Source organism: Danio aesculapii, chromosome 5 (genome assembly GCF_903798145.1).
Source record: "Danio aesculapii chromosome 5, fDanAes4.1, whole genome shotgun sequence".
Lineage (NCBI taxonomy): Eukaryota > Metazoa > Chordata > Actinopteri > Cypriniformes > Danionidae > Danio > Danio aesculapii.
Genome location: NC_079439.1, coordinates 35,164,828 through 35,186,428, shown reverse-complemented (window position 1 = coordinate 35,186,428; position 21,601 = coordinate 35,164,828). Strand labels below are relative to the sequence as shown.

General features: G+C 35.5%; 1 protein-coding gene across 2 annotated transcripts in view; it reads left to right on the top strand.

The window, feature by feature from the left end:
- Nucleotides 1–4,176: 4,176 nt before the first annotated feature.
- Nucleotides 4,177–21,601, top strand: part of dab2ipb (DAB2 interacting protein b) — a 189,542-nt gene continuing 172,117 nt past the window's right edge. The window contains exons 1-2 of one of the 2 annotated variants that reach the window (XM_056458054.1): nucleotides 4,177–4,299; nucleotides 7,028–7,154. In XM_056458054.1, coding sequence (XP_056314029.1) covers nucleotides 4,180–4,299; nucleotides 7,028–7,154 — 247 coding nt within the window. In that variant the 5' untranslated portion in view covers nucleotides 4,177–4,179. Of the gene's footprint in view, nucleotides 4,300–7,027; nucleotides 7,155–11,496; nucleotides 11,551–21,601 lie in introns of those variants that run through there. The other variant, XM_056458050.1, reaches the window with a different exon arrangement.

The following is a 21,601-nucleotide window of genomic DNA, read 5'->3' as shown; positions in this document are numbered from 1 at the left end:
AGTAAAGCAGGCTAAGTGGAATGGCGCTATTTACTTATGTTTTGTTGTCAAACTAAATAAAAATCTACATTAAAGGTCCCTTATGAATTGAAAATAGTCACATGAATCACACAGAAGATTTCAGTGGCTGAACAATCTTCTGTGTATATAACCCATTCATAAAACAACACAATCTACACCAGCTTTGTGTGACTAAAAGAGTTTTAAAACATTACCTGTCTAAAAGAAACTCTTGCAAATTATGGGAATTATCGGCCCGACAAATTTTAATTGGATGAACATTTTTTTAGTCTTATGCCTTACCTAGAATATAAAAAAATACATAATACATTAGATCATTTAATTTAACCATTACTATTGGAACGTGAAGAGACTTTCAACCAACACAACAAAAAATGTTTCTAAAGACAATCACCAACTGCACCTTCCAGTTATGGTGTTTGCATTTAATGTGTGGCGGAACATTTCTTGTAGTCTTGAAAGTATTTCTAAAGCTTCTGAGCAGGTAAAGTTGAGTTACATTTAAAGTTGTCAGGCGGTATTGAGACTAAACATGAAAGCAGTGTAATGTTCTTCTTTCTTAATACTGGTTTGATTTTCTTGTTTAAAGGTACACGAAAAACAGATTGGTCACTATCTCTATCCTGGGAAGAAAGTAGCTGCTTCTGGCAATTTGTAACCAACCATATGCTCCTCTTTCTAAAGCTGTGTGTCCTTGTGTGTATGATGTACTTGTAATGGTTGTCTCAAATAGTCACTTTTTTGAGGTGCGCGCGTGTGTGTGTGTGCGTGTGTGTGTGTGTGTGTGTGTGTTTCTTTAATGGGGCTATTAAGTATAATGCTCATTATCTAGCAAGCATCGATTGTGCACACTGTTCCACATTGAAACATGTCTGCAGTGCTAATTGTATCTGCACATTCATGTTGAATTAAAAGATATGGGTCCTTTTTATCCTAAGATTCTCAGATATAATTGTGTTGTATAAACACTTTCAGTCTAACACAAATGCACGTTATTGCCTATGATTTAATAAAGTAATTGACTCAAACATGAGAGGCTGTTTGTTTGTTTGTTTGGTGGGGGGTCTGGGGGTAGATGCCGTCATGTTAATGTGTCCCACGTTTTTAAAGTCTAAAAAAGTTAAAGTTTTATAATAAAGTTTTTTTTATTTAATTATTTTTACAACAAGGACTATACAGTGTTTTTTTACATTTGGTTATTGAATTTCAGAATATTGTTACCTGCATATTGTTAGACTCGCCAGAAAAGCACAAAGCACTAGCTACACTTTCCATCCACCTATTTTTATCCGCATTTTGGATATGCGCAAAAAAATGGTTGGTGGAACCACCAAGATATGCATAAATTTGGAAAATGCACATAAAAAATATATGCACATAACGGAATAGGATAAACTTTTTATTCGATAAGAAACTATTGTGGAAACACTTTTAACGAACAAATTCCAATATGCTCATTAAAAAAGATAATTTGATTATGTGATGATAAAAATGTGTGTGAATGGACAAACCAGCAGGCTGAGCACATTGTAAAACATCTAATATGTCGTTTTGATCATTGTAAAACGCCTTAACCAATTCAGTATTAGTGTTATATTATTAATGACCTCTAGAACTGTGAAGTGCCCTGTGCTCTGCGTCTCTTGCCTTCAAACACCACCACACGGTAACTGCATATCAGGATTGTCTTCTGAGGCACAAATAATTTATTAAATAAAGAAAAAATTGACACAGCTTTTCCTACCGCAGCAAATTTAGTTTTTGCTGTTGATATTTGGCACAGTTAATCAGGAAGTGACTATTTTGTTCTTTTTGACTCGTTGGATTCAAATGTTGCTTTATTTGCATATCTTATATGCCATAATCCAGTTTTGCTCATAAAGTTAATTCGCATTAATGATCTTTGCTCTGCTATATTTATCTGTGCTTTAATTTAGTTTAGTTTATGCATTATTCACTTCCCTATAAAATCATCCAAACTCATACCTTAATGAATCGTTTCCAAATAGAACTGTTTAAGATATCTGGTGAAATTGTTCTAATGCAGTATGTAAACTAGGGGTGGGCAATATGACCTAAAATTAATATCACAGTATTTTTCATCTTTTGAACGGTGAGGGTATAATATCATGGTATTACTTTCAATAGCAAAATAATATACATCTCAAGGAAGAACGGACAAAAGAAAGTCTCACTTCTATCACTCTTTAAAAGTTTAGGTTTGGGTCATTGTAAATGCTCAGTCTCGTTATGAGCTGATCTTCATTTTTCTGTGTTGGTGGAATAAAGCAGGCGAGTCAGCCGCACCAATTTATGAGCAGACAGAGCAGGATTCTCGCGATGACCACCAGCGCAATTCCGCTCTTTGTTATGAGCCATAGTTTCAGTGTAAACTAGGTAAAGGTGAGTTTCTTTGGCGATGATGTGTACAGTGTTAGATTTTATATTTAGCGGACATTTGCGCTGAACACGCGGTGAATGCAACGCATCGAGATTCGGGCACCTTCTCCGAAAACACTCGATTGATCTCAACGGCGGATCAACATTTACCTCATGTCATGATCGCTGTCATCTGCGCCATTATTATTATCATTATAACTTTAGGTGAGGTTTGCAAACCTGTGCACTTTTCACTCTTCAGCCGTTTGCATTTCCTGCAGTAACAAAAGCTCCCTGTTATCTGACAGCGGGAGTGACTGACAGCTAATATGAACCAATACAGGAGCAGGGTAGAGCGATTCAGCAAGTTTTTAGAGAAAATCAAATCAGATTGCACTACAACCATTATATTCAGACACACAAATGCTCCCAAATATATTATGAGGGCGCATAGATTAAATTTCGGGCGCTCATGCGACCAAAATGGTTGCAATTTCGAGCCCTGTAGTATAAGGACATGTATTCAGACAACAACTGAACTTTTGAAGAAAATTGAATGCCTTATTATTTAGAATTAGCTATTATTGATGTAAATGCAGCCGTTCAAGGCGCATAATTGATTTATTACGGTATTGACGGTATTAGAAAATCCATGTCGTGGCGCAATGTCACACCGGTGATGACTATGACACCGGTGTACCGCCCACCCCTAATGTAAACTAAATATTGCAATGTTATATACTGTATATATTTTATCTGCAATGAGATTATTTATATTTATTGCTAGATCCATATCCTAAAAAAATGCCCTGAGCTCATTCCCAACAATCTGGGGCACAAGTTTCCTGTTGGATAATGATGCTCGTTCATGCTGTTTTTGTTGTATTGTGCATCAAATTGTAAACAGTAAGATTACATTACATTAGTGGAGGAGGCTATGTGCAGCTATTTATATTATTAGTATCCAATTGAATGAACAGAGGCCAGCCTTCCGTTATCACAGTCTGTGGGTCACAATTGATTGCAAAATCTGCTACATGTACTCCTTTGTGGCTAAAAAATGTCAATTTTTCATCCACTTGTTTGTGTGAAAATTGGTTATAAGCAACCTAGTGTGTTCAAACCATCTTCATTCAGCGGGGACAGTTTAATATTCACAGCTACACTAATTAAAATGTTATTAAATATGCATCATAATGTTATAGTGCACTGTGCTGTGAGATCCCATAGACCGTCTTAAAAGCACAGTAAGTGTAACTGCTACACTTCATTAATTATTTGGCTGTAAAAGGCTTTTTTACCATCATTCAGCATGAGAAGCGGAAGTTCACCATGAATGAGAAGGAGTTTGTCAGACTTGTTCAATGATTCGGTACAAGATGAGATTAGCGTTTCATGCAGCATGTTACTGTCTCCATATGAGATGCATGTAAAAAAGCAACACTATGACAGTGTTGTAGTTCACTTTGCTTACATTCCTCAACTCAAATTAACATGCCAATATTTCTTGTTTACTTGAAATATTTGGAAATAGTGTAGCAAGAGCTGGCGAGCAAGGGGCTCATTATCATATAAATGTGTTCCAGGCACCCATTTTCATTTGGAAAACGTGTCTGCTACAGGAGCTGTTTGCTTGCAGATCTTTCAGTGTTTCGTTTGACCTTTGTGTAGAAGACACAGGAGCAGTAAATGGAAAGGCACAGGCCGTATCCAAAGAGGGAGTCACATGAATCCTTTTACCTTACCTTCTCATCACTCTCTTTCCTCTCTCTGACAGATATGAGGAGTCCTCCAGGCCACTGGATGTCGTGTGGTCACTCGTGTGCTGAACATGCTGTGTGGAACCCCAAATTCTGTGTGGTCACTGACTATCAAATGCTGCTTTTGGACAAGGAGGAGGTATTGATCACACACAAAATACTTTTTTGCTTTCCACTTGCTTGTAAAATTGCTATTAGGGATGCACCAGATTTTCAGCTGTAAACATTATCTTCTGATATTGTCATTTTTGGATTTTGACTGAAAAAGAAAAACAGCAGAAATTTTGAGCTAAAAAAAGGCTCTTCTTTGCCAAACTGCCCAGCAGTGTTCAGCATGCTGGTCTCCCTCCAGCTGTAATAGGGAGTTTCTTCCTGTGTTGACCAAAGCCTACTGCAGCAGATCGTCTTGACCATGTTTACATGCCTAAATACATTGTTGCTGCCATGTGATTGGCTGATTAGGGATTTGCATTAACGAGCAGTTGAGCTAATAAAGTGGCCTACTAAAGTGGCCGGTGAGTGTATATCTCTGCTTTTCCAGTAAACAAGCATTGTTCATGCAAAGTCTGCTCAAATAACTTGACAACAGAACATTCCTGTGAAGTGGAATTGTTTCTGCTGCTTGCAATAGCGCTCTCGACTTGTTCACTGATCTAAAATCTGTATTATTAAGTTATTGAGTTAAATTTTAAAAGGCTTTGAATTGAACAAGTACTTCATATAATTTCATAAAATAATTTAAAAAAATGACTAATCTAATTCGATTTAGATTTTCAGCTAAGTGTCAAGAATTTTCATTTCGGTGCATCTAGTGGACTCTGCTAGAGAATAACATGGTTGAAAATATTGTCATCTAATTTCTAAAACTAAAAACATTGATAAAATGGACATAAAAAAAAAAAAAAAATATATATATATATATATATATATATATAACAGATCAAAAATAACACTAAGTTGTCAGTGGATTCAGTGAATCAATGATCCGTTCATAGAGACGGTCAATCAGTTTCAACTAAGTATTATTTAGTAACTAGTTCCATTGAACATTTAAACAAATAATTGAATGAATCACTGTGTGTGTGTGTGTGTGTGTGTACAGTATGTATAATTTCACTTGGCTTTTTTTAAATTTAAAGCAAATGTCACAGAGTGGGAAACAAAGAAAAAGTCAGAAGGGTGAAGGAAGTATTATCTCCTGGTTGAGAGACTGAACTGGCACAAGCACATAAAAGCGAATAGTGAGCTGGCTCTATGTAGTTTGTCATGGTGACATGAGCAGGAGTGCGGTACATCAGCAGGCTCCCGGAGCTCACTTTTCGCCCTGGCAGTCAAGACACACAGCAGTTCGCAGGGGAACAATCAATAGATGGCCCGCACTTGCAAAGAATATATGCTGTGTACCATGGTCGATAAAGAATTTCCAGCTCCCCCATAGCTCACGCTGTATGTCGAAGCTCTGTTATCAGCCAGAGAGCAGCTCTGTAATAAATCTCCACTCCTCTATTACTGGCCAGCCGCAGCAGCGCTGAGTGATTCTCTGTTGAAGGAGGAGCAAGAGACAGATTACCAGATCTTTAATACTCAGAGCAATTTGTTATCTTAAATATTACTTAAGGCATTTTTTCTTCTGTTGCAGCTACACAAGATTTCAGGTGTTCTTCAACATTTTTAACCATTTGAATGAGTCTGTGATTCAGTGACCCATTCATAAAGACATGCGTTTGCTTCATTCTTGAATTAATCAGGCATCTGAACGAATCATTTGAACTAATAATTGGACAGTTGTTTGCTGCCAGTTTATTTTCATATTGAAAATTCATAGTTATGTTCTGACATTTCATTTTGTTTATACAATAGTACTGCAGATTTTCATTTGTTGTTCATTCATTCATTCATTTTCTTTTTGGCTTAATCCCATTATTAATCTGGGGTAGCCACAGCGGAATGAACCGCCAATTTATCCAGCATATGTTTTATGCAGCAGATGCCCTTTCAACTGCAACCCATCACTGGGAATTGTTAATTTAAACTTAAGTAATTTATTTAGAGATTTTCAACAGGGGGGCTGTGGACCATCACAGAGCTTTAGGGATCATCTGGGACAGCCATGAGATGCATTAGAATTAAATGTATTGCTTATAACTTTTCAATTTCTCAGTTTAAATACCAACAAATCAACGCCTCCTTGTGATTGTCTTGTATGCAAAAAGCAGGGCTAACCCCATTTTCAAACAGATTTTGTAATCAATTTTCAATTTCACTAATGTCAGGCATGGAATATTGTAGTATTTGGGAATTGTCGTGGCTATAAGACAACAATAAATAGTTTTACTGTGGTTGTAGTTGAATGTAGACTGTTTTTTTGAGAATACACTGGTATTAATAATAACAAAGCACTCTAGAACACACTTCAAAGAATACAAGTTCTGAGAGTTTGGCTGTAACACTATAAGGGTTGAATGTGTGCTGGAAACATGATTCTGGGAAGGTGAGCAAGGTCATATTGACAGTCAGAGCTGCCGCAGAGGTCACCAGATATTTTTGCCCGAGGTGCAAATTGGTCTAGGCTGAACCTATTTATTGAATATCTATATTTTTGGTCTTTATTTGATCTTTTCTGCTTTGTTTAATTATGCCGTTGCATTATATATAAAAGCCCTTTGATTAATATATTCATATTCTTTCCATCTGCGCCTCGTGATTTATACTTGATTGAGTTCATTTCTGCTGAACTCATGTTGATTGTCTATAGAGGTTGAATTGTCTGTCTGACACTGATTGTCCACTGATAGTCAGATGGAGTATATTAATCCTGAGATGAGGGCAGTTGTGACGTTCTATCTATTTTCTGTCTTGTTTTTAAGATTCACCCTCTGCTCCTCCAGGAGAAGAGGACTGACAGCAGTAAGTCCAGACTGCTGCGTCGCACCATCAGTGTTCCTGTGGAGACTCACTTCCCAGAGTTCCAGAGTCACCTCTCAGTGGACAACAGTGAGTGTAGTGTTTGTTTGTAGTGTGTAATGTTTACAACACAATATGTTACCTAACACATCCACCATGTGTCCCCCAACCTCCATTCCTCCAAAACACACACACACACACACACACACACACACACACACAAAAGATTGCTGTTGTATATATTGTAATGTTATTAATAGTTTTAATTTATATTTTAATCTTTTATAGTTTGTTATCATTATTTTTTTAAATATATTTGTAACAAGGAAAATGCAGTAGCTGCCTCACTGTATACTTTTAGAAGTGTATATATATATATATATATATATATATATATATATATATATATATATCACACAATATATAAATGTATATAAGTATTTTGCTTTGTTTTGCACAATTATGCAGTAATGGTCAAACCAACACCTTTGTCATGTTTAGGTAAAAGGAATGCAAGCTAATATTAGTATATTCCACTGAGTGACTTGTGATTACGTGTGAAGTCCAGCAGGGGAGGATGTTTGCTACTGTATTGTTTTGTTCTGACAGTGGCGTTTATCCACTGCTGATCTTACTGCTTGAAATATCCTTTATACTGATCACCTATGTATTTTTTTCTACCTTGACTTTTTAACTGTTGATGTATGCCCACTTTATTAGCTGATTTTTTATTTTTTTATTATTTTTTTTTTTTTTGAATGCATGCGTTTGGACCATAAAATGGCCTTTTTTAATGAAAGGGTTTATTGGGTGGATGCTTTGTGTGTGTGTGTGTGTGTGTGTGTGTGTGTGTGTGTGTGTGTGCGTGCAGGTTTGACTATAATTATAGGGTTGCGGAAGGGTTGAGCTCAGCCTTTGAAAGGTTAATACGCAGTCTCCTAATTATAAAGTTTTATTTTTCGTTATTCTCTTTATTAGTTCTGTACACTGAAAAAATGTTGCATGCAAAACTGTTGCAAACAAATGATTTATGTTGAATTTAAACAAACAAATTAAATTGAGCAATGTTCAACTTAATTTATTTGTTTAAATTCAGCCCAAATAAATTGTTTACAACCACTTAACATAAAAAAAAATTGAGTAAATCCAAGGAATCATCTTTGAATAATTTTTTTCAGTGTAGCTGATTTTGAAAAAAAGCACTTCTGCCTGTTCACTTGGGATCTGTTGCTTAATTCTGTTCTACCAAACCCATATCAAACCTTGACCCCAAAACCATGGTACTGTACAGTATGTACCAAACCGTGACTTGGGTATTGTTACACCCCTAAGATCTACAAATGCTAATGCAAAAAAAAAAAAAAAAAAACTGTGTCATGAACTTAAACTTTTCAATTGTCTGACTGCTTTTTTAAATTACTGTCCATTATGTATGAAAGAGATTTTAATTTTCTGGCCGGCTTTATTTAAACCTTTTTTTTTTTTTTTTAACTAACATTTTCCCACTTTATATTATATTTTATACTTTATATTTACATATTGTTCTGCTCATTGTGTATAGTTGGAATCTGAATATATTGCAGTAACCCTAAATATATTATGCTATAAATCAGATCATATTTGTTGTTTTTCACAGTACAGCCCCACAATACTAAATCATTGCAGTTACTTTGAAATACTTTGCCACTATTCTACAAACCCCTAGATTTCATTTGTCAGCATAATGTCTTTAATCAGAAATTTAGTATGATCATTTATCCTACTTTAATAAATACAGGTCAAAATAAGTATGATGTTTAATTTTTACAGAGATACACCTATTTGAATACCAGCAGAACATTATTTTATCCAGATTTCTTTGCATTTTATTCCAGCAAACATAATAGAAAGCATATCAAATTCAAATGCAAACAGAATATTTATTTGCCTTTATATATTTATACAGTTGCCATCAGAGTTATTAAACCTCCTGAATTATTAGCCCCTGTCTTTATTTTTTCCCCCCCAATTTCTCTTTAACGGAGTGAAGATTTTTTTCAACACATTTCTAAACATAATAATTTTAATAACTCATCTCTAATCTTTGCCATGATGACAGTACATAATATTTTATTTTTCAAGACACTTCTATACAGCTTGAAGTAACATTTTAAAGGCTTTTTAAATTTTTTAAAAACCATTTTATGGTCAAAATTATCAGCCCCTTTAAGCTAATTGTTTTTTTCTCGCCTAATTACCCTAATCTGCATGGTTAACCTAATTAACCTAGTTAGGCCTTTAAATGTCACTTTAATATGTATAGAAGTGTTTTTAAAAATATCTAGTCAAATATTTTTTAACTGTCATCATGGTACAAATAAAAAAAAAACAGTTATTAGAAATTAGTTATTAAAACTATTATGTGTAGAAATGTTGAAATGTTGTGTGTGTGTGTGTGTGTGTGTTTATTTATTTATATATATTTATATATATCATATATATATATATATATATATATATATATATATGGCAAGATGTTCAGATTAATTTTGTCATACTCAAAAAAATGCATATAGAGTTGAAGTCAGCTTTATTAGCCCCCCTCAATTATTAGCCTCCCTTTTTATTTTTTCCCTCATTTTCTGTTTAACGGTGAGCAGATTTTTTTTTTCAACACATTTCTAAACATAATAGTTTTAATAACTCATTTCTAATAACTGATTTATTTTTTATTTTTGCCATGATGACAGTAAATAATATTTGACTAGATATTTTTCAACTTTTTATTGGCTTAATTTAATGGCTTAACAAGGTTAATTAGGTTAACTAGGCAGGTTAGGGCAATTAGGCAAGTTATTGTATAATGATGGTTTGTTCTGTTGACCATAGAAACAAAATGTAACTTAAAGGGGTTAATAATTTTGACCTTAAAAATGTTTTTTTTTTTAATTAGAAACTGTTTTTATTCTAGCTGAAATAAAACAAATAAGACTTTCTCAAGAAGACAAAATATTCTCAGACATATTGTGAAAATGTCCTTGCACTGTTAAACATCATTTGGGAAATATTTAAAAAGAAAACAAAATTCAAATAGGGGCTAATAATTCTAACTTTAACTGTATATCATCAGATAACTATTTTTCTTGTTTGCCCCCCTGCCGATACTGAAAAACTGATTGAAGATAAGAGACAAACTGAAGTAAATCTCCAAGCTCCCTCGTCTGCTCCCTTTGAAAACTAGAATGCCTTCTGTTTGATGTCTTCAACCAGAGGCTGAAAGTGAGAGCAAACTTACCTTGATTCAAAAACATCACAACAATTTAAAAAGCAAATTAAAACATAGTTATTAAAGAGTTATGTTTAAAATACTCTCTGATAAATAAAGAATATAATAATATTAATGTCAGCTTTTCTTTCTTTAGAAGTGTAGCAATGTAATTGTAATTGTGCATGCTTGTTAGCTTCACAGGCAAACATCAAAGTGTCGCATAGTTTGCAAAGCTAGTGATCATTCAGGTGAATCAATGATGTGTGGTGAAACAGTGCTAAACAGATAGCTCATTGAAATGCTTAGCCAGACTAAAGTAGCTCATTATCACTTATGACAGTGTGCACAGGGCCTAAAATTAACACTCACCAAATGCCAAATGAGAGGAAAAAATCAATACTGGCAGGTATATGAAACTGTTACTTGCCAGTTGGCTGCTAACTTTATTTAATAATTCTAACAATGCATGAAAGGCAATTTGACTTATTTCGGTTTGGGTTCAGATGCATTACGTTCCACTGTGATCAATTTTCACATAAACAGTTCATAATAACAATGTTTTAAGTAATAAATCTTTTTTTCTCGTTTAAGTTTTTATTTTAATATTAAAATGATGAACATAATTGACATTTTCTTACGATTTTTAAGCCAGTGCTTGCTACATGTTAGTTTTAGGCAGTTCATTTTCAGTACGCTTAATTTCATCTGAGAAATATATCTGTGTGCTCTCTTACAATTGTAAGATTTGAGAATTGTCACTTGACTGATACTGATCAAGAATATATTCATAAAAATTCAAAAGCCATTCATCAAAATTTGTCATTTTATGTTAGTCTTTCCATAAAGAGAAAATTCTGCAGGCTCTGTCAAATCTTTCTAATATCTGAAGGCATATGAAAACCCTAGTCACAGATGCTATATCTTGAGGAATCCTGAGATAAGTAGGAGCAAAAGAGAGACCCAAACTTATAAGAACGGTTGATCTGCATGCGCACCACATGTGTCTCTCTCTCTTTTTCTGTCTCTCTCCGTGGAGCAGTAGACAAACACAGACCAACAGAGCGGTTCTCTACACATAGGGTGAAGGGAGCACGTCTCTCTCTCGCTCTCTCTCTCTCGCTCTTCCTTTCTCCTCCCATCTGTCTCCTTTCAGCACTGTTTTTCAGTTGTTGGACAGCAGTTCAGCACTCTGTGAAGTTATGGAGTCTGAGACGAGCCCTGAGTCGGAGGGTCAGTCCGGTAAGTGCTTGTGGAGGGAAAGATGCTTTTGGCCCTTGACTCAGTATTGGTGAGAGATAAAGAATGTGCATATCGTGTTAAAATGCTGTAATATTGGATGCATGAGTTTGTTGTTAACTTGTCTGTTGTTAATGCCTACAGACCACCAAAAGTTTTGATGCATACTGCGAAGAAAACTGGAAAGCACTTGATAAACTTTTGGTTGTGGGAGTTGACCATATTAATGGCCTTGCTGTCTTTCAAACTGTTCAAATGTACAGAGATCTGGAGAGTTCAGTTTAAAACTCGTATCAGTCTGTGTGTCTGTCTATCTCTCTGTATGTCTGTCTGCATCAATCTATCGTATTTTGACAAAACTTTGAGTCGCATCATATATAAGGGTAATATTATTATAGATTAGGTAAACCCAGTGCAAAATGGCACATAAAACACTTGGAAGGCTTTACATGTCTATCTACTAATCTATTCCTGGCCAAGTGGGTGTTTTCTGACCAAAATAAGCTGCAGGGTGAAGCCGACTTTTGTCAGAAGTCTGTCTGTGTCTAGAATTTAGAGCTAGATGCATTCCTGTCTTTTCCATTTTACTTTGAGACATTTAATTCAGGTACGCTACTATTATTCAGCACTTTTCCGTCTTTTTCTTTTCCATCTGTCCTAAGCTTGTGGTAATCATTTCTGGTTTGACTTTATCATGTTGCATCCATGAAGGATTGTGTGAAAGTCGTGGGTGACTGGAGTGTGCTGTGCAGATTTGATTATGTTGGAGCATGTGAGGGAGTTTCAGATTTGAAAGGAATTGTGTTTCTCTGAAATGTGGGTCTCTTGTGACTTTAGTTTGTGGAGGGAAGGAGAGAGTAGTTTGTGTCTGTGTTGGAGAAGAGGGGAGGGGAGCAGAAGGATGGGACGGGAGAGAGAGAAAGAGCAGGACGGGACGGGAGGTTGACTTATGTACACAAATAAATCTCTCTTTCTTTCTCCTCTCCCTCACATTCTTCTTCTTTTCCACACAAATATTTCAATATACCCTGTCAAAGCTTTTTAAAACCTAATGATTATATTATTATTGGAGTATTTTTTCCATTGTCTGTATGCGCAGGTCCGTTCTGCAAAGAAGGAGCTCTGGAAGAATGTGGTTTGCTGAATGAGTAAACCGCTCAAGTATTTCAGGGAAAGAGGACATTCATGGTCCAACTGGGTCGATACGCTGGACAGAGAGAGATGGGGTGATTGCAAAGAGAGCTAGCTAGAAAGAAAAAGTAAGAAAAGAAACCTAAGTCCACGATACAGTAGTTGAGCCCAACATCTGTCTTAAACGCTGGCCAAACCTCAAAATATCCCAGAATAGCCCCAAATAACACAGTACAACGATCCTGCTCCAACAGAGTAGATACTTTTCCATAATCTACTACTGTGAAAGTGTATAACTACCCATTTGATTTAGGATTGTTAAACCCTTAAACCAAGATTAATTTAAAAACAGAAACAACTAGGCTCATGGAAAATGCATGCATCTGGTAACAGTTGTGCAAAAATTATGATATGTTGTGTTTTGCACCTTTTTAAAGTAAAATGTCCTTGGGGATGAAATTTTTTCAGAAATGAACAAATTTGACTAACAACCATGAAATATGTTAGTTCTTACTGTATGTGCATTGTGGCAGCTGAAGAAAAAAAATTAAAGGTCTGATAAGGGATAATATACATTGTATCTTGGCCAGTGTTTGGTAAGTTACTTTAAAAAGTAATAGATTACAAATTACTGGTTACTACTGGACAATTGTAATCTGATTATTTTACTAATTACTTCATGTAAAAAGTAATCAGATTACCAATTACTTTACTTTGAAGATACTTTTAAAACGTATAAAATATACCTTTAAAAATGCTAAATATACTGCAGCTCCTTCAGTAATTGAATATTGACTTAAAAACATTAGAATGGGTTGATCACAGAAGCTTGACATATTCAAAAGGCTTAAAGAGTTTGCTCAAAACTTAAAATACTCTCATCATTCACTTGTTCCAAACCGGTTTGTCTTTTTTTTTTTTAATAGCAATGAAAAAAATGGCATACCTCTAACCACTGACATCCATAGTATCAAAAACACTGCAGTGTTCTTTGTTTGTCTGAGGTAATTAGTCTACCTAAATATATGTGTTCCAAAGTTTGAAGCTGATTGGTCAGTTTTTCTCACGTGACTGGCAGTTTTCAACTGAGTGTGCCTGGAAAATGCGATCCCAATATATGCGATCCCAATATATGCGCGTGCGCAAAAGACGCAATATGTGAACAGCCTCATAAGCAGCTACGCTTCTCTTGACATTCAGAAGATACCTTCACTCCCGATACTGCACAATTTTTTTTTATTTAACCTGTTTAGGCTGTTTGGCCATCATGTTTTTTGGCACCAGTGTCCTCCTTGGTGATCAGTATTGTCATTGAATGCTTTCTGTTCAAGATGCTTGAACAAGTTGCTGGTTGAGCTAAAAGCAGTCGAAAATTCTTTAGACTGCATTTCACAGCAATATTTTTGTCTTAACGCTTAGTGTAATCATAGTAATGTCTGTATTTCCATTTGAAGAAGCAATCACTCTTGATAGCAGCTATTTTAGCTCACATTCTCCAGCTATTTAAAAGCGCATGCTTATTAAGTGAATTTGCAGCAGAAAACGTGCTTTAAAGAAGCATTTTTTTTCTTCCAAAAACTATATTTGTAACATAAGTAATGCAATGTCATTGACTTTAGTAACTGTAATCAGAATACACAAATTTTAAATGTAATTCGTTACATTATTGCGTTCCTCACGCGTTACACCCAACTCTGATCTTGGCGGTTGCTATTGCAGAATAAACCCAGATAGGGTCTATTATTACCCTGAAGTTACTCATTTAGCAATAAATAAACTGGCTGCATGTACATTATACCTCTTATTACATAGCTGCTACTTGTGAAAGTAAATAACTAGATCTGCAATATAGATTTAAGTCAAATTAATTGAATGAACACAAAGCTTCTGAAAAAAGATTAGTTGCTAGCAAATAGCAAGTTCAAACTAGACAAACATTTAAGGGATATGGCACAGTTATTACTCTTTTTAATCGCTCAAACATATGGGCAGCAGATACTAATTCGAGATGAAATCTCTTCAGTATGTTTTAATCTTTAAAACATGTTATGGTGTACAACTAAGATTAGTTTATTTATAAACTAATTTCGAGAGGATCACGTGCTTATGATTGCTAGCGGCTGGATCCGCAATATCCAATTCTCAATGCACCAATCAGACGACTCCTAAACTACTACAAATACCCTGGGTTACATTCCACCGCTATCTTCGTTTTGAAGAATCCCCCCTTCCACCCCTACTCCTCCTTCTTCCTAGATGGGTGACACGGTGGCCCAGTGCTTAGCACTGTTGCCTCACAGCAAGAACGTCTCTGGTTCCAGGCTTCCAGGCTACCAAACCAGCAGACGTTTCTGTGCGGAGTTTGCACTTTCTGCCCGTGCTCACGTGGGTTTCCCGCGGTTCCCCGGTTTCCTCCCATCCTCCAAAAACATGGAACTTAAGTTATTTGACTAATCCAAATTGGCACCATAAATATGCTTCTAGTAAGTAGTTATCTGTTAAGAGCAATCACTATTTGTTTATCAGTTACTACGGCAGGGGAGTTTTTGAGATCTACCTGAGCTCAAACTCCCCTCCCGCCTTGCAACGGGAGAGAGCCCCGGGCTCGAGGATCTTATGAGCTCAGGGATCTCTCCTGGGACAGCATGCCAAACAAGCATTTATAATCAATCATCAGCTAAGTGTGAACTCTTGAAGATCAGTTCAGTGATGGTAGTCATTGTAGTGGGATAAAAACAACAAACTATTTTCCTAGCCAGCCTGGCTTAAATTACTTTCATGCATTTTTTTAAACATTCTTACGACCAATTGTTTTCTAAATACGCATCATCTATAAATGATCTTTGAAAAAATAGCTTAAGATCAAGCAGAGCTTCTCAACAATGTCATCATCTTTAGCTTACAATTGCACAAGCCCTTTATATTTCAATGGATTCCGAATGGCTGTCAGCGTTTTATCATTTATTAGGTGAAACAAATAATTCTAATAGTGATCCCAAGGATAAACTTTCTCTGCAGTTTTATCATTACAGTTGTTTTGTGAACTATGCTGTTGTTTTACATTCAGAATGATTTTAGAACTCTTTATCATTATCTTTATAGTTATCATGCTTTACGTGAACTGGCTTTTACTGTAGTATATTGAAAACCCTATACATCTTCAGGTAGATACAGGTACAGGTAGGCACTGTAGGTAGGTACAGATACATCTGTGAGTAGGTTTTAAGTAACAACATGATGCAAGGAACTAATCGCAAGTGTTCATTCATTCATAACGTATCAAACAAAAGTTTAGCTGCCCCTAGTGTTTATTCTAGCTGGAAACTGCAGTGAATATTGCACTCACTGGCCACTTTATTAGGTACACCTTGTTAACACCAATTTCTAATTAGCCAATCAAACGGCAGCAACTCAATGCATTTAGGTATGAATGGTCAAGACAATCTGCTGCAGTTAAAACCCAGCTCTATGCCAAATCTGTGCCATGAAGGATTAAGTCAGTTCTGAATGCAAAAGAGGGTCCCGGTACTAGTAAGGTGTACATACAGTAATAAAGTGGCCAGTGAGTGTATGTGTACTCTAGGTACAATTTGCTAGATGCACATCTTTCTAAAGAGCACGGGTATGACAGAACTTTTGATAAACCCCAAAATCAGTTATGGTGTGAAGAGAGCTGCTTTTGAATGTGTAATTTAACAGTCGAATGAAGGAATTAAAAGCTTTGGGATCTGATGAAGCTCTGGCATGTTGCTTTTATAATATAAGAGACACACTTATACTTATAGAGAAATTCAATTATATAAGCTGCGGGAAAAACCAGCTCTGAATGTGTATATCCCTGTATCTAAACCAATTACCAGAGCTGAAGAAAGAACACATTTTATGAAAACAGAGCTGGACTTGTACTTGGCATTTGGTGCATCTTGTGTCATCTGCTGCAGAGATGAAGTGGAGGGCTATCTGCAATGTATTGAGCGTTCAGACGAGAGGATGAGAAAGTAATTAAAGATAAGAGAGAGTGAGCGACAAGGGCAATGAAAAGGATAGACATTATTTGGATACTTCTCTCCCCTGCCACTCGAGGGAATCTAATCTTTCTTGCTATTTCACAAGCGTATGTTAGCAGGATGCTAATTCCACTCTTTACCATCTGATTCTTAACCTACAGGGACTCATTTAATCTTTGTGCTATTTTAAAGTGGAGAGATTCATGTATTCAAGCTCCTAAAAGCCTCTTAGCTGTGCATTCACTGTAATCATATGCCTCAAGAGACTTATTACTTTTAAACGTATCTTAATCAGGATTATTTCTATATCTGCTACCATTTTTGCTTCATCTGACCCTTCAAAATCATTTTGTGTAACCTAATATTTTCAGTTGAATTCAGTCAATAATATTTCGGATTTACTAGGGATATAATGATTCACCTGACTCACGATTCAATATGATTCATGTTAATAATCTCACGATTCACAATTTAGTTACAATTTTTAACACAATTATGTGAAAGCAATTTAAGGTGAAGAGCCCTTTTTTCTTAAATGCTGCACATTTTTTGTCAAATAACATATTTTCTGCTATAACCAAATTGCGATTTTAAAAACAAAATCCAAAAAAAAGAATAAACTAAAGAAGACTCATTAATATAAACAAACTAAAACTGTGACTGTGCTGGGATTTTACATATTTTTAAAAATAAAGATTTATAAAAATAAAGCATAAGCCAGAAGGTCTTTGCACATTTACAATGTCCCCTGCTGATGTAAAAACTCTTTCACTGGGGACTGAGATGGCTGGCATGGAGAGGTAAGCCTTTCCTAAACCAGAGAGTAGTGTGTACAGAGGTGGTCATTTTGGGAGAGAGAGAGTAGAGAGAGAGAGAGAAAGTCATTTCTTGTGAGGTAAAACACAAGAAACCCTGGTCCTCATTGAGATGGAAATAGGTCTGGATTTTTGTCGTCCTAGTTCACTCCTCCTTTTCTTTGAGCAGATGAGAGAGCGAGTGGAGCAGGAAAGGGAAGAAGAGAGGATGAAGGATTTCTACAGTTTTTCACCGTGATAAACAAGAGAATCTTTCAGCCATTCTCTCTGAGTCACTTCTGGCCTATGGGAACAGCATGCATGTCTGCTTTGACTGAAGGGGACTCTTTAATTATTAGACCAAAGACAAAAGACTGTGTGTTTGCATGCTCCCATCTAAGCGAATGTCTTGTGGCAAGAATATCTTTATATTATCTTTCGTCTTTTAGGGTGTTTGCGTGTAAGAAAGTTTCACGCTTTGTCTCTAGAGTCACTCTTTCGTTACAGAAGCCCATGAGAACAGTATAAGAGAACAGATCAAGTTTGATGTTCTATCCTTCAGCTTTTGCTAGTGCCTTATTAAGACTCTCGGGGATCCTTTGCCACCATCTGCCTGTCCAGTAGAAATGTCTTTGTATGTGTGCCAAGTATGCTTGAAACTTTCGGAGTTATTTTAATGTGTCCATATGCTGATCTTTTTGTGTGTTGTATGTGTGCATATTTGCATATGCTGCGCTTGTCTACATTTGTATTCAGTTCATTTGATCAACCTCAAAAATCTGTGTGGAGAAATAAAAAAATAAAAATCTTTTTGCGATTTTGCTTGGTAATAAGCTGATAGAGTGCGAGAGAGAGTGAAAGGGTGAGAAAAAGAGGGGTTTAATCAACACTTCTCTGCTTGAATGTGGCAGAGCTGTCTCATTTCTCTTCAGAAACAAATCTAATCTCAGTCTGGGCAACCTTCCATTTATGCAAAGCAGTTTTCATTTCTGGAGAATAACAAACTCAAACATGAGATCAGATTGCATGGAATATTGATGTTGGAGCGCCAAAATAATCAAAAAACATTTTTAAATAGTAGATAGGATTACTTCAGAATGAAGTACACTTTTCAGATCAGCAAATATATCAGCTTAGAATGAAAATATTAGTTTTTAATGGAAGGGATTTTTTCAAATGGGTTTTAGAAAGTTTTTATTTATGTACAGTAGAAGTCAGAATTTGAATTTTTTTTCTTTTGTAAATGTTTCCCAAATGATGTTTAACAGAGCAAGGAAATTTTACAGTATGTCTGATAATATTTTTTCTTCTGGGGAAAGTCTTATTTGTTTTATTTCTGCTAGGATAAAAGCAGTTTTATTTTTTTTTGAAAAACTATTTCAATGTCAATTTTTAGCCCATTTAAGCTAGTTAATTAACCTAGTTAAGCCTTTAAATGTCACTTTAAGCTGTATAGAAGTGTCTTGAAAAAATCTAATAAAATATTATTTATTGTCATCATGACAAAGATAAAATAAATCAGTTATTAGAGATGAGTTATTAAAACTATTATGTTTACAAATGTGTTGAAAAAAATCTTCTTTCCGTTAAACAGAAATTGAGGGAAAAATAAACAGGGGGCCTAATAATTCTGACTTCAACTGTATTTCTCTCAGCTTTTATTTTTAGTATTAATGAGTGTAATGTGTGTAAGGGCTGCTTAAACTTGAAAACCAGTTCGTGTTTATTGTCTGCCACATGAACTTTATTGACCTCCCAGTCTTAATCTGTCCAGTTTAATATAGAGTTTACCCGCCCCTTGCAGCTATAACAGCTTTGTCTCTTTTGAAAAGGCTGTCCACGAGGTTAAAGAGTGTGGTTATGGGAATATTTGACCATTCTTCTAAAGCACATTTGTGAGATTAGGCACTGATGTTGTACAAGCTTACAGTCTCCTATACTATAGGAGTATACAACTATAAGCCTATATCATGCTGACAATCAAAAACTAAATAACATGATATCACAAGAGATTGTTCTCCCGTTCACCTTAAAAGACATTAATGACACTCATCATAGAGCATGAGAAGCAAACAATTCTTTATGATCTCTATAATTTGTAAAATAAAGACTTGCAGGTTTAGGAAACAGCATGGGAGGAAATTACCGCGGGCCTTGGTGCAGATGAAAAGTAAAAATAAAAAGTGTATATTTGTATGCATGTATGCATGTATGTATGTGTGTGTGTGTGTGTGTGTGTGGTATGTATGTATGTATGTATATATATATATATATATATATATATATATATATATATATATATATATATATATATATATATATATATATATATATATATATATATATATATATATATATATATATATATATATATATATATATATATATATATATTATATATATATATATATATAGAGAGAGAGAGAGAGAGAGAGAGATGTAGATGGTAGCTAGACAGACAGAGATAGACTAATCTGTGCACCCAGCCACCCATCAACTGCGTGCTGCAGACAGTGTGAATGGCAAATTACTGCGTGTTGCTTCTGCTCTCCCTATGCATTGTGCATTTGCTGCAGATTCAGCTCTGCTTGCATGTGTGGTGTGAAAGACGCGTAATTCACCCCAAAAGTGTTCAATCAGGTCGAGATCAGGACTCTTTGCAGGCCAGTCAATTTCTTCCACACCAATCTCACTCATCGTTTTTATGGACCTTGCCTTGTGCGCTGGTGTGTAGTCATGTTGGAACAGGAAAAGGCTCATCTTCAAACTTTTTCCTCAATGTTGGAGCATCAAATTGTCCATTTGGCGTGCAAGCATTAGGAGTGTATTTCACTGGAATAAGGGACAACCCCAAAACTGAAAATCTGCTTCATACCAAAATCCCCCTCCACTAAATAACTCTTGGCACAAAGCATGCGGGCATGTCGTTCTCCTGGCAACTGCCAAACCCAGACTCATCCATTGGATTGCAAGCATGATTCTGCACTCCAAAGAAGACATTTCCACAGTTCTAAAGTTCAATGGCGATGTTCTTTACACCACTGCATTCAACGCTTTGCATTCACTTGATTATGTAAGACTTGGGTGCAGCTGCTTGGTTATGGAAACCCACTCTTAAACTAATCTGAACGCCACATGATGTGTGGAGTGCTGACCTCAGTCTGGGATATAATGTGACCTATCGCTTTGTGGCCAATTGTTAACGCTTTGTTATAAAACACTAACAGTTTACCGCTGAATATTTAGTAGTGAGGAAATTTCATGAATGGACTCATTGCACAATTGACAATCTATTACGGTACCACACTTCAATTCACTAAGCTCCTGAGAGAGACCCATTCTTTCAGTAATACTAATATTTGTAGTAGTGGTCTGATGTGGTTGCTTTTCTACAGCTCTGTGTAGCCATGGAAGGAATTGAGACACCTGAATTCAAGGATTTGGGTAAGTGTATAGTGGGGGTTTACAAATTATATACAGCTGTCTTCTTAGTTTAAGGTATAAACATCTCATAAGTCATATTGTGTACTTGTATTGTCACTTTTATTATTTATATTGTCATATTTACTTTTATGAGGGACTTTAAGAAACAGCTGCTGGTGGAATAGTAATGGTGACCAGCTGTAAACTGTTAACAGCCATAACTAAAGGAGGCATCCAACAAATCATTAAGCAACAAAAAGAGAATGCTATTAAAGGTTTTAATAGTTCATAAATAATTTATTACTTAAAGCAATAGTTCACCAAAATAAAAATAAAAATCTGTTGTTTCTTATATAGCCTTTACCTGCTCTAAATCTATTTGACTATCTTTTGTTGAACACAAAAGAAGATATTTAAAAAGAAAACTGGAAACCTGAAACTACTGACGTCCATAGTTTTTTTTTATTCTGCTATAGTAAAGGGTGACTAAATGATGACAGAATTTTCAGCTTTGGGTGAACGATCCCTTGAAAAAATTGTGTATATTCTCAAAGTGTTCCAAAAACTTTTCGTAATTTTAAAGATAAAATAATACATTGTTGTGATTGCATCCCGGTGAAGCTATCTGAGACAACATAGAAAAGTGCTCAGATTAAGCTGAATAAGATATGCAAAATACTGTCTTGTTACTCCCAGGGC